This window comes from Aquarana catesbeiana, linkage group LG01 (genome assembly GCF_042186555.1).
Source record: "Aquarana catesbeiana isolate 2022-GZ linkage group LG01, ASM4218655v1, whole genome shotgun sequence".
NCBI lineage: Eukaryota > Metazoa > Chordata > Amphibia > Anura > Ranidae > Aquarana > Aquarana catesbeiana.
In genome coordinates, this window is record NC_133324.1 from 142,648,943 (window position 1) to 142,662,210 (window position 13,268).

General features: G+C 42.5%; 1 protein-coding gene across 1 annotated transcript in view; it reads right to left on the reverse strand.

Moving 5' to 3' along the window:
- Positions 1-10,352: 10,352 nt before the first annotated feature.
- Positions 10,353-13,268, reverse strand: part of LOC141135121 (baculoviral IAP repeat-containing protein 1-like) — an 88,425-nt gene continuing 85,509 nt past the window's right edge. Inside the window, 1 exon segment of the mRNA XM_073624403.1 lies at positions 10,353-10,714. Within this exon segment, the coding sequence (XP_073480504.1) occupies positions 10,353-10,714 (362 nt within the window).

Below are 13,268 nucleotides of genomic sequence, written 5' to 3' on the forward strand. Positions count from 1 at the left end.
GCCGCATTCTGCCCCTCAAGACAGTCAGTTCAGCTGAGACCTGCTCCGCTATACGCTGCTGTCAACCGTGAGTGTTTTCTGATTGCGCCCTTTTCTGCCAGGCTTATCGTCAACTGTTGTACTTTGACTTCAATAAATATTTTTCAACTGCATCTAGACTGAGTGTGTGCTACTGCCGTCACACCACTCTACACCCACCCACAGATTGGATACAAAGTACGGTAATGAAAACAAATCATGTTTATGTGTTCACTGTCTGCATGGAACTAAAAGGAGGAAGAACCGTGAAGATAAAATGTGCTTTGGAATGTTATTTGGGCTTCTGTTCCAAGAAACAAACTGACCTGCTACCAGTTCTGTAACACATATTGTATTTGATCACCTATATCATCTCTCTTTGGGACTAGGACATCAGTGAAAACACAAGTGGCTGCTTTCAATCAAAATATAGCGAAGAGGCCAGGCCGTATTATAAAAGTTTTCTTTTTCTTTGTCTCTAGCACAGATACTTTGTGAGTGACTCTTTCCCCCCAAACACATCCCACCTGGGAGAATCAGTGCCATGGGACCACTGACCACTACTGCACTTTCTCATTTCACTGACAGCCACTTAGGGTTGCCACCTTTTCTTCAAGCCAAACCTGAACACTTTAGCAAAAGACAGCATTTTTTTCTTAAATATACATACATAGTTGGTAAGGTTGAATAAACACACCAGTCCACCCAGTTCAACCTGGTATACACTATACATATATTACATTTCTAATCATATGGAGTTAATCACAATACTCCCCCCCCCCCCTTTCATCAGAGTCTACAGGGTCCTCTTTTACATCTGAATCTGCACCTTTCCCCCTTACATTTGAACCTGCAGTGTTCCCTTACACTGAAAGGGGGTGGGGGGGGACGACGACTCTGCAGACTCTGATATAAGGGAGAACTCTGGGGACTCTGATCTAAAGTATGCTCTATGAACCCTGACCCTGATTGATCAATAAGGGTGTACAGGTATACAGCTGTACTTTAGCGAGTGCTGTGCTACTTTTAGGATTATAATTCAATAAATAGTGCATGTAATTTACTGACTACCTATCACGTATTTGAAGGCCCCAAGGTATTTTTTAAGAGGCACGATGAGTCCCTTGAGGATTTTTTTTTTAAATAGGCTTTTAGAAAATGTGGAAAGAAAATTGATATTTATTGTTTTTCACAGTGGGGTTGATTTGTCTTATTAACACATTCTCACCAAAGCCGGGTGGTGGCTTTGCCATCCTGACTGAACGTCATATGACGTCCTTCACATCGAGCCGCTGGTGCAGGCCCCTGGCGGGTGTGCAGCATGGCGATCCCTGGGACACAGCGTATCACCGATCAGGATAAAGAGCCGATGATGTAGGCTTTTTGCCATGTGATCAGCTGTGTCCGGTTATCGGCATTTCCGCTGTCAGTGTCTGAGGAAAAGGAAAGCAGATAAGCGGCTTTCCAGTTACAGGGGACATTTACACTGATAATCAGGGCACTGATCACCAGTTTTTTGATTTTCAGTGCAGCTCTATCACTGCAGCATATCATTGTCCATCAGTGCAGCATATCAGTCTCAATCAGTGCAGCATATCAGTGCTGCCTATTCAGTGCCCATCAGTGCTGCCTTATCAGTGCAGCCTCATCATTGCCCATCATTGTTGCTTATCAGTGCCCATCAATGCAACCTCATTAGTGCTGCCTATCAATTCCTATACTTGGAGCCTCTTCAGTGCTGCCTCATCAGTGCCCATTAATGCAGCCTCATCAGTGCTGCCTCATCAGTGCCCATTAATGCAGCCTCACCAGTGCCCTTTAATGCAGCCTCATCAGTGCCCATCAATGCAGCCCATTAGTTCCCATCAGTGCAGCCTCATCAGCGCACATCAGTGAAGAAGAAAAATTACTTATTTGCAAACTTGTACAGCAGAAAGGAAGAGTTTTTTTTTCAGTCTTTTTTCGTTTGTTTAGCAAAAAATAAGAAAGCCAGTGGTGATTAAATACCCCCAAAAGAAAGCTCCATTTGAAAAAGCTGTTGTATTTACCAAAGGCAAATAGACTGTGCACTTTGTAAGGTCAGTTGCTCTAATTTTCCCCAGAACTTAGTGAATATGGTGAAGCATGACTTTGTAAAGAATACAATGGAAATCAGCAGAGCTTCACCACATTCACTAAACTCTGGGGGAAATAAGTGCATAGTCTACTGGCCTTTAGTAAACAAATTGAAAGTCATATATTATTAAGATATTTCTATCACACAGCATGGGCATACTTAGAATTACACTGATAAACACATTTTGTTGCATCCCCTGAGTATGGGGATGCCACATATATGAGATTTTTTTGGAGCTTAGCTGCATAGAGTTGACCTAAATCCAAGGAACACCTTCAGGCTTGCAAGGTGTATAAATTACACATCTAATTTCCTGACCACCAATCACATTTTGGAGGTCCTGGAACGCCACTAAATGACCACATTTTAACCACTAGCCGACCAGCCGCCGTCATTCTACTGCGGCAGGTCGGCTCTTCTGTGCAAATCGCCGTAGCTGTACGTCAGCCCTTTAAACAGCTATAGCAGGCATGCCCGCTGCATGGCGGGGGACCCGATGCGTGTGGCCGGCAGGCGCAATGTCCGCTGGCAAAGCGCGATCACGGGCATGAGAGCCAGAACGCAGATGTGTGTGTGTAGACACACACATCCCCATTCTGTCAGGAGAGGAGAGACAGATCGTCTGTTCCTACTAGCTAGGAACAGCAAACTGACTCCTCCTTTAGTCAGTCACATCCCCCCACAGTTAGAAACACACATGAGGGAACACATTTAACCCCTTGATCGCCCCCTAGCGTTAACCCCTTTCCTGCCAGTGACATTTACACAGTAATCAGTGCATTTTTATAGCACTGATCGCTGTATAAATGTCAATGGTCCCAAAAATGTGTCAAAAGTGTCCTACCTGTCCGCTGCAATGTCACAGACTCGCTAAAAAATCGCAGATCGCTCCTTCTGTTAAAAAAGAAATAAAAATCGCAGATCGCCGCCATTACTAGTAAAAAAAAATTATAATAAAAATGCCATAAATATAGCCCCTATTTTGTAGACCAATCAATATACGCTTATTACGATTTTTTTTACCAAAAATATGTAGAAGAATATATATTGGCCTAAACTGAGGAAGAAATTAGTTTTTTTATATTTTTTGGGGGGATATTTATTATAGAAAAAAGTAAAAAATATTGCCTTTTTTTCAAATCCGTCGCTCTTTTTTTGTTTATAGTGCGCAAAAAAAAAAAACGCAGAGGTGATCAAATACCACCAAAAGAAAGCTCTATTTGTGTGAAAAAAAGGATGTCAATTTTATTTGGGTACAGCGTCGCACGACCGCGCAATTGTTGTATCACAAATTAATGGCCTGGTCATTAAGGGGGCAAATCCTTCTGGGGCTGAAGTGGTTAAAAAGCGAACACCAAAAAATATTTTTTAAGAGGCATAGTGAGTGTCAGGAAATGGATCACCTGGAAGCATAGTGTGGAGATTAAAGTGGAGTTCCACCCAAAAATGGAACTTCCACTTTTTGGATTCCTTCCCCCCTCCGGTGTCACATTTGGCACGTTTCAGGGTGGAGGAGGGAGCAGATACCTGTCTAATACAGGTATTTGCTCCCACTTCCTGGCATAGATCACTTGCGGTGACCTACGCCACTTCCGGCGCCTACCCCGTCCTCCCCCGCTGATTTTCTTTCTGATCTCATAGGTGTTCTGCCACTTTGCTATAAACTTGCTCACTATAGTTGGCACTAACACTTAAGGCCCGTACACACTATCGGATTTTCTGACGGGAAAAGTGTGATGACAGGCTGTTGTCGGAAAATCCGACCGTTTGTATGCTCCATCGGACAATTGTTGTCGGAATTTCCTGCCTACAAATGTGGGATAGCATGCTTTAAAATTTTCCGACAACAAATGTGTGTTGTCGGATTATCTGATCGTGTGTACAGAAGTCCGTCAGACAAAACTCTAAAGTACAAACACGCATTCTCAGAAGCAATGCTAACCATAACACAACATTAGCAGAAGTTGCCCAAAAGGTGGCGCTAAAGAGCTGAAAAACTATGTAGTTTCGTGTTTGTTGGCCAACAATTGTGTGCCATTTGTATACAAGACAAATTCCTTGCCAACGCCCTTCGGACAAAAGTCCTTTGTCCGTGGAAAATCCGATCGTGTGTACCAGGCTTAAGACTCTGTCTCCTGATCTAAAGGCTTTGATTTTAGCAGACTGGTTATAAACTCTTAATAAGTGATAACAAAAACATAAAGTCCATAAGAAACTGTGAAGGTGCTTCACAAATAATATGTAAAAATGCAGGGAATGCTTCACATTTGGTGTGCAGAAAGTGCAGAGAAAATGTTGCAGAAAAATTTTCAGGTGTACCAAGGCACCCCCCCCCCCCACATGTGTCCCCACTCACCAAATCACAATGACACCCAGCTTTGCAGTCTAGGAGTCAATATAGCCTTATAGCGATATCCAGAGAATGTTGCAAGATGGCAGGTTCACTAATGAGATGATAAACGATCCTTCAACGTTAATACTCAGCCATGCAAAAGCAGATACCCAAAAAGGAGGAAAAAGGAGGGCACTCGGTACACCTGAAAAATTTTATGCAACATTTTTTTATCACTTATTATGGGTTTTTGTTTGTGAGCGCTGTATTTATATTTTATCACTATGTTCAGGTGTTTAGCACTTTGTGTATAGCAGCTTCATTCGTTTTTTATCACCCATTTTTTTACACCATCAGCATGACTTTATATATTTAGATTATATATTTTCCTGGTTATAAACTCTGGCATTATCTCTTAAGCTTACTGCATCTGTTGCTGAACTATGGCCATGATTGCTGCTATTACAGTGGAGACGGAAAGTATTCAGACCCCCTTAAATTTTTCACTCTTTGTTATATTGCAGCCATTTGCTAAAATCATTTAAGTTCATTTTTTTTCCTCATTAATGTACACACAGCACCCCATATTGACAGAAAAACACAGAATTGTTGACATTTTTGCAGATTTATTAAAAAAGAAAAACTGAAATATCACCTGGTCCTAAGTATTCAGACCCTTTGCTGTGACACTCATATATTCAACTCAGCTGCTGTCCATTTCTTCTGATCATCCTTGAGATGGTTCTACACCTTCATTTGAGTCCAGCTGTGTTTGATTATACTGATTGGACTTGATTAGAAGTGGCAATTAGAAAGTTGAGACAAACCATTTAACACTGGCAGTGGTGCTTAAAATGATTAGCTTTTATTCTTGTAGTTAAAACCTTTATCCCAAAAGGTAAAAAAAAACAAAAAAGCTGTTTTTGTAAAAAGTGCTACCTGTAGTTAGGCTTTAATTTGTTAGTCACTTACAGTATGTAAAGTCCATCTAAACCTATTGATCTTTCCGACACTACCCTCTCCGTACAATGCTGCTGTCCAAGGGTGTCCCGTTGCTTCTCCATAGATAGATGAGACACCCTAAGAAAGGAAACATGTTACTGGCCAGATCACCACAAAAGGGAAAAAAGCCTGAAAGCGGTGTTAAACCCAAAACCATGAATTTCATATATTGCAGCTTACCAATCCCAAGCCCTGGTTCACACCAGTGTGACTTTAAAATTGCGCTACTTTAGCGTTATTTTAAAACCACAGACCAGTGCAAATTGGACCTCCGATTTCACTGCGGCTTGTGACTTCATTAAAAGGAAGTCAATGCAAGTCACAATGAAATCGGCAAAAAGTAGTGCAGGAACCTCTTTCAAAGTCGCTGCGACATGAGTAATGGCGATTTGAACAGTTCCATTGCCGACAATGGGGTGCAACTTGCAACACTTCCTGTATTAGAGTGCCCTCATTCTCTATGAAGGATCACAGGGGGCACCAGGAGCAGCCGGTCTATTAAGGGCGAGCCCGTACCCACCCACTTGTGACAATAGCGAATTCACTACTATCTTCCGGCTTCTCCTGCCGGCCAATCAGGAGAGGAGGCAGATTGTGTTAGCCGGTAGGTGAAGTCGAGGAGTGGGGAGAAAAGCTGAGTGCGGGGGGGGGGGGGGGCGTCATTGTGGAGGGGCGAGTGCACCAGACGCCACTAGGGGGCACGTTTGGACAGCTGCATTGTCAGTCTGGGGGAGTGGAGTTTTAAGATGTTTTGGCAGATTTAAATACACAAACAAACCGAAGCAAAACTCCAGCTCACACTTTATAAGCAGTTACAGCCACTGTTTTTCTTTTTGAGATAAAGGTTTTAGATAAATAAATACAAGCCGATCATTTTAAACACCACTGTCAATGTTAAATGGCTAGTTTGATCCCTGTAACTGGTACAATCTGCAGGAAATCTTGTTCTTTTGAAAAACGACAGACTTACTGGCTGGGTCGTCATGTGAAAAAAAAGAAAGCTTTAAAAAAAAAAACGAATGTAACCATCACATCTAAGAACTGGTAAGTTGCAATATAATACATATTTACTTTAAATTTGGTTTAATACTGCTTTAAAGCATAAAACTCCTTTAAGAGGATTCAAAACAGGACTTTGTTTTTTCCACACAGCCATACAGTAAACCCTGGAGCTATACACATAAACAGAAGTGACTGACCTTTATTACAGAGGCAAAGTGCAGGAGTTGTGTCATGCTGGATTACTGTTGTGGAAGATATACCCCAATTCCAAAAAAGTTGGGACGCTGTGTGAAATCTACATAAAAATGGAATGCAACGAATTGCAAATCTCATAAACCCATGTTTTATTCACAATAGAAAACTTCCAAAATGTTTTAATGGAGAAAATGTACCATTTTAAGAAAAACTGAGGTCATTTTGACATTTAATGCAACAACACATCTCTAAAAAGGTAGGACAACCGCAAAACAAAAAGCTGGCAAAGTAACAGGACAGGAGTCACTTTGGGCAGGAGACTTGTGGAACCCAGCTTACCTTGGAGAGCACTGGAATCTCCTTGTCCTGCCCCCCAGCCCCTCCTATGTGTAAGTTACTCTGTGTCTATTAGGGGCACAGGGTGACCGAGAACCCCAGCCTGATCTGCACTAGTCAGACTCACTGTCCAACCACACTGGAATATTGTATATACTGTGTATATATATATATATATATATATATATATATATATATATACACATACACACAGGTGATACTCGAAAAATTTGAATACCGTGCAAAAGTTCATTTATTTCACTAATGCAACTTAAAAGGTGAAACTAATATATGAGATAGACTCATTATATGCAAAGCAAGATAGTTCAAGCCCTGATTTGTCATAATTGTGATGATTATGACTCACAGCTCATGAAAACCCCAAATCCACAATCTCAGAAAATTTGAATATTGTGAAAAGGTGCAGTATTTTAGGCTTAAAGTGTCCCACTCTAATCAGCTAATTAAGCCATAATACCTGCAAAGGGTTCCTGAGCATTTAAGAGGTTTCTCAGTCTGGTTCAGTAGGAATCACAATCATGGAAAAGACTGCTGACCTGACAGTTGTGCAGAAAACCATCATTGATACCCTCCATAAGGAGGGAAAGCTTCAAAAGGTAATTGCAAAAGAAGTTGGATGTTCCCAAAGTGCTGTATCAAAGACATTAATAGAAAGTTATGTGAAAGGGAAAAGTGTGGAAGAAAAAGGTGCACAAGCAGCAGGGATGACAGCAGCCTGGAGAGGATTGTCAGGAAAAGGCCATTCAAAAGTATTGGGGACTTTCACAAGGAGTGGACTTAGGCTGGAGTGCATCAAGAGCCACCACACACAGACGGATCCTGGACATGGGCTTCAAATGTAGTATTCCTCTTGTCAAGCCACTCCTGAACAACAAACAACATCAGAAGCGTCTTACCTGGGCTAAAGAAAAACAGACCTGATCTGTTGCACAGTGGTCCAAAGTCCTCTTTTCTGATGAGAATTTTGCATCTCATTTGGAAACCAAGGACCCAGAGTATGGAGGAAGAATGGAGAGGCACACACTGCAAGATGCTTGAAGTCCAGTGTGAAGTTTCCACAGTCTGTGTTGATTTTGGGGAGCCATGTCATCTGCTGGTGTTGGTCCACTCTTCTTCATTAAGTCCAGGGTCAACGCAGCCGTCTACCAGGAGATTTTGGAGCACTTCATGCTTCCTTCTGCAGATGAGCTCTATGGGGATGCTGACTTAATTTTCCAGCAGGACTTGGCAGCTGCCCACACTGCCAAATGCACCAAAACCTTGTTCAATGACCGTGGGATTACTGTGCTTGATTGGCCAGCAAACTCGCCTGACCTGAACCCCATAGAGAATCTATGGGGCATTGCCAAGAGAAAGATGAGAGACATGAGACTGAACAATGCAGAAGATCTGAAGGCTGCCATTGAAGCATCCTAGTCTTCCATAACACCTCAGCAGTACCACAGGCTGATAGCTTCCATGCCACGTTGCATTGAGGCAGTAATTGCTGCAAAAGGGGCCCAAACCAAGTACTGAGTACATATGCATGCTTATACTTTTCAGAGGTGCGATATTGTTCTATGTACAATCCTTGTTTTATTGATTGCATGTAATATTCTAATTTTCTGAGATTGTGGATTTGGGGTTTTCATGAGCTGTAAGCCATAATAATCAAAATTATGACAAATCACGGCTTGAACTGTCTTGCTTTGCATGTAATGAGTCTATCTCATATATTAGTTTCACCTTTTAAGTTGCATTCGTGAAATAATAAACTTTTGCACAATATTCAAATTTTTCGAGTATCAGCTGTATATATATATATATATATATATATATATATATATATATATATATATATATTGTATATCGTCTCATATACTGTTGTAGACTTTTTACTAGATTGTTTGAGGTGTGGCTGTATCCCATTGTTCTATTGTTTGTGTTTGCCTTGGAAGAAACCTAATATGGAATGTATATGTATATGTGTGTAGATTAGCTGTGAGAGGGGTTTTTTTTCCAGCAGCCCCTCCCAAAGACAGTCTAGTGATGAGAAGTTTAAATACCCCTGTGTCATGCTACTGGTGGAGGTAAAGGCTTCCCCGCCCTGTTTCATTATGCAAAGAAGAGGGGATTGTCCCCTGAGTGTATAACTCTGGGTGCCTTTGTTCAAATAAACAGTTCATGCTCCAGTTCAGCAGCCAAACGAGTCCTGCCTAGTTCTTGGTTGCAAGCGGCTGTAATATCTAATGTCTATATTCAGACTGGAGGAAGCGGCAAATGACGGAAGCACTCAATCGGAGTGTTGGACATTCCGTTACAAGTGGTACTAACAAGGAAGAGCTGGAAGAGCATTTTGCAACAAATTAATTTATTTTACAACAACTCGGTAAGGCTGGTCATACATTATACAATTTTCGTGTACAATTTTCTTTAGATTTACCAAAACCATATAATATGAGGTCAAACCTAAACACTTTCAATATGTATGCAATCAGGCAGGGCCCTGCACTACATGGTTGTATGTAAACCTAATAGAAATTAAACAAGAAAATTGTATAATGTATGGCCAGCTTCACATGGTCGGGTATAAAAAGAAAATTTAGAGAGTCAGAGTGTCTCAGAAGTAAAGAAGAGTAAAGGTTCACCAATTTGTGAAAAGCTGAGTCTGAAAGTTGAAATATCCAGATTTTAAAGCAGCATATGCTCCTCTCCATATGATGTCTTTTTCAGGGAAGGCCTTTCATATGTCAGCAGGACAATGCTAAAACACATGCTGCATCTATGACAACACCATGGCTTTATAGAAGAGTCTGGGTGCTTGACTGGCCTGCCTGAAGTCAGACCTTTCATCAATTGAAAATATTTGGTGCATTTTTTAATTAAATATATGACAAAGAAGACCCAGGACGTTGAACAGTTAGAATCCTATATCAGGCAAGAATGGGACAACATTCCTTTCCCTAAACTTCAGCAACTAGTCTCCTCAGTTCTCAGACATTTTCAGTGTTGTTAAAAGAAGAGGGGATGCTACACCGTTGTAAACTTGGCCATGTCCCAACTTTTTTGAGACATATTGCTGGCAACAATTTCAAAAATTATCTTTCCTTTTTTCTTAGTACATTTTCTCAGTTTAAACATTTGATTTGTTTTCTATTTTCTATTGTGAATAAAATATGGGTTTATGAGATTTTTGTTTTTATGTAGATTTTACACAGTACCCCAACTTTTTTGGAATTGGGGTTGTACACAAAGGACACCAAGATTCATGTAAGACTACACTGGAACTTGTATTTAGACAAATTTTTATCTAGATCTCAGTTTTAATTTTATAATTTTCCAATCACATTTCTAATCTTGAATGTTTGGAGGTAGGAGAGAGGGCATTTGCCAGAACAAGACTAAACTTCTGGACTGAGGGTGCTTCTCTTTCATGTTGTTAAACATATTTAGATCATCTTTATCCAGAAGCCACCCCAGCATCCATATTGTTGTCAGGTGCGGTAGTCTAGATACAAACCGAACGAAGGCGGTAACAGTGGTAGCATGACACTTCATAGATTTTTTAATGCTAACCATTCTTAGAAGGTTTAATTCTGGCATATCTCCAGCTGTTTCAAAAAATGTTCTCCATCCAGATTCTGACACATTGTAACTGGCATCAAGCTCAAGATGGGAAAGCCTTTTCAGGCAGCCTTTCTTTGCTATATTTCCTGAAAATGTAAGGTTTGAAAAAAGACATAAGTTTAAATTGTTAAAGTACAACTATACACAGACCTTTTTTTTTTTTACATTTTGGATAGCGTAAGGGAGGATTATAACTCCTGTCAGTTTTTTTTTTGCTGTCTGTGTCCCATTGGGGGGATTTACTTTCACTTCCTGTCCCATAGCCAAAATAGGAAGTGAATGGAAATCCCTGCCAATTAAGAAATCCCTTTAGGCCCCCCAGGTCACCAGAATTAGTATTACCATTGGAAGTTTTTCCCTCTATTAATTTTTCTGGGGGCAACCCAAAATTGGGGATTTTCTTTTACTTTTACTTTCAATTATAATGGTAAACAGGACAAACAGAGAGGGGGAATCTCCCTAATGGAGACACAGACAGAAATAAAAACCTAATAAGTGTTTTTATCTCCCTCCATTTTATTCAAAACAAAAACATTTTTTTTCTTATTTATGCTTTAAAGCGGAGCTCCACCAAAAAGGCGAAGCTCCGCTTGTTAGCTTCCTCCCTCCCACTATTTGGCACCTTTCGGAGGGGGGGGGGGTTACCTATTTTGACAGGTACACGCTCCTACTTCCGGGTGACTTTGCCGCAGCGAATTCTGCCAGAAGTTGGGCCCCCCCTCCTCCTTCCCCCACCGCCGAGCCATTCACAAAGCGCAGCATGCTTCGCGCATGCGCAGTGGGAAACCGGTTTTACTGTCAGTTTCCCTTACAAAAAACGTCGGCGGCAACACTCACTCAGTCACTATGAGATTTGTTTTCTGTATTCTGCAAAAAAACTGGCTCATCCTGTAGTTCTCTATCTCCACCTTCTGTTCATGTCCCCAATTCAGCTAGGGTTTATGCAGCTGTGGTGGCAACTCTACACATGCTCAGTTTTCAGTGAGATTCTATGCTGAGCATTTCCACCCTATCACATCTGAGCAGCCCATGTGACTAGAGTCACACATGTGGACGTATACACAGTGGTAAATGACAGCCCACTCCCTCCCTCCTCCTCCTCCATGCCCACTAACCAGCTAAACACAATAGGGGCTTCACCCCCCTCTTAATCTAAGACACAGGCTGAAGAAATTTGGCACAGCCTGTGACTGGCAAAAATCTGCCCACACCATGTTACTGCAAAAAAATGATAAAGATTTGATTTCAAATATATATTTGTATGACAATTTAAAACAGTTTATTGATATTAATTATTTATTTTTCCTCTGTATTCCAAAGGCTGTCTTTTTTTATTTTGAACATGTGACCAGCAGCAGAGGACTAGAAGCTCCTCCTGCTTATGTTTCCCTGCAGACAGGCTGGGAAAGAGCTGGGTCATGTGACAGCTGTAATTTGATTAGAAAAAAGATACTTAGATTTTTTATATTAAACTAATTACAGTGCCATTATCCATATACATGTTAAAGTGTGTTCTTAGTATCACTTTAATGCCCCCATAGACATCTGGAGGTGGCCAGACATGAAGGCATAATCTGACAGCTTCGGTGCATCTGACCTGGCCACTGGGTTCCTACATATATGAACAGTTGGATTTGTGCTTATTTTGTTAAAGTGGTAGTAGACTCAATTTTACCACTTGTACCTACAGGTAAGCCTATAATAAGGCTTACTTGTAGGCACTAACTGCAAAACCAAGGACCTGAGACCAGTGGCGTTGCTAGGGGGTGGCTTTTGGGGCTATAGCCCCGAATCTGGGGCCCATAGCCCCGAGTCTCTCAGAGACAGCCGTGGCTCCTCTGCAGTCGGGCCACGAGTGTGGCGGGCAGCACCGGAGAGTGGGCAGGCAGCACGGAAGAGTGAGGGGTGGGCGAGAGAGCAGAGAGATGACATAATCTCTCACTGACCGCCCTCTTTCTAGTGACCCTGATGTAAGGAGCGACTCTCTGGGGACCCTGATGTAAGGAGGAGAATCTCTGGGGACCCTGATGCAAGGGGGAGCTCTCTGGGGACCCTGATGCAAGGGGGAGGCTCTCTGGGGACCCTGATGCAAGGGGGAGGCTCTCTGGGGACCCTGATGCAAGGGGGAGGCTCTCTGGGGACCCTGATGCAAGGGGGAGGATCTCTGGGGACCCTGATGCAAGGGGGAGGCTCTCCGGGGACCCTGATGCAAGGGGGAGGCTCTCTGGGGACCCTGATGCAAGGGGGAGGCTCTCTGGGACCCTGATGCACGGGGGGGGGCTATCTGGGGACCCTGATGCAAGGGGGACGCTCTCTGCGGACCCTGATGCAAGGGGGAGGCTCTCTGGGAACCCTGATGCAAGGGGGAGGCTCTCTGGGGACCCTGATGCACGGAGGGGCTCTCTGGGGACCCTGATGCACGGGGGAGGCTCTCTGGGGACCCTGATGTAAGGGGGAGGATCTCTGGGGACCCTGATATAAGGGGGAGGATCTCTGGGGACCCTGATGTAAGGGAGAAGATCTCTGGGGACCCTGATGTAAGGGGGAGGATCTCTGGGGACCCTGATGTAAGGGGGGGATCTCTGGGGACCCTGATGTAAGGGGGGGGATCTCTGGGGACCCTGATGTAATGATAATATA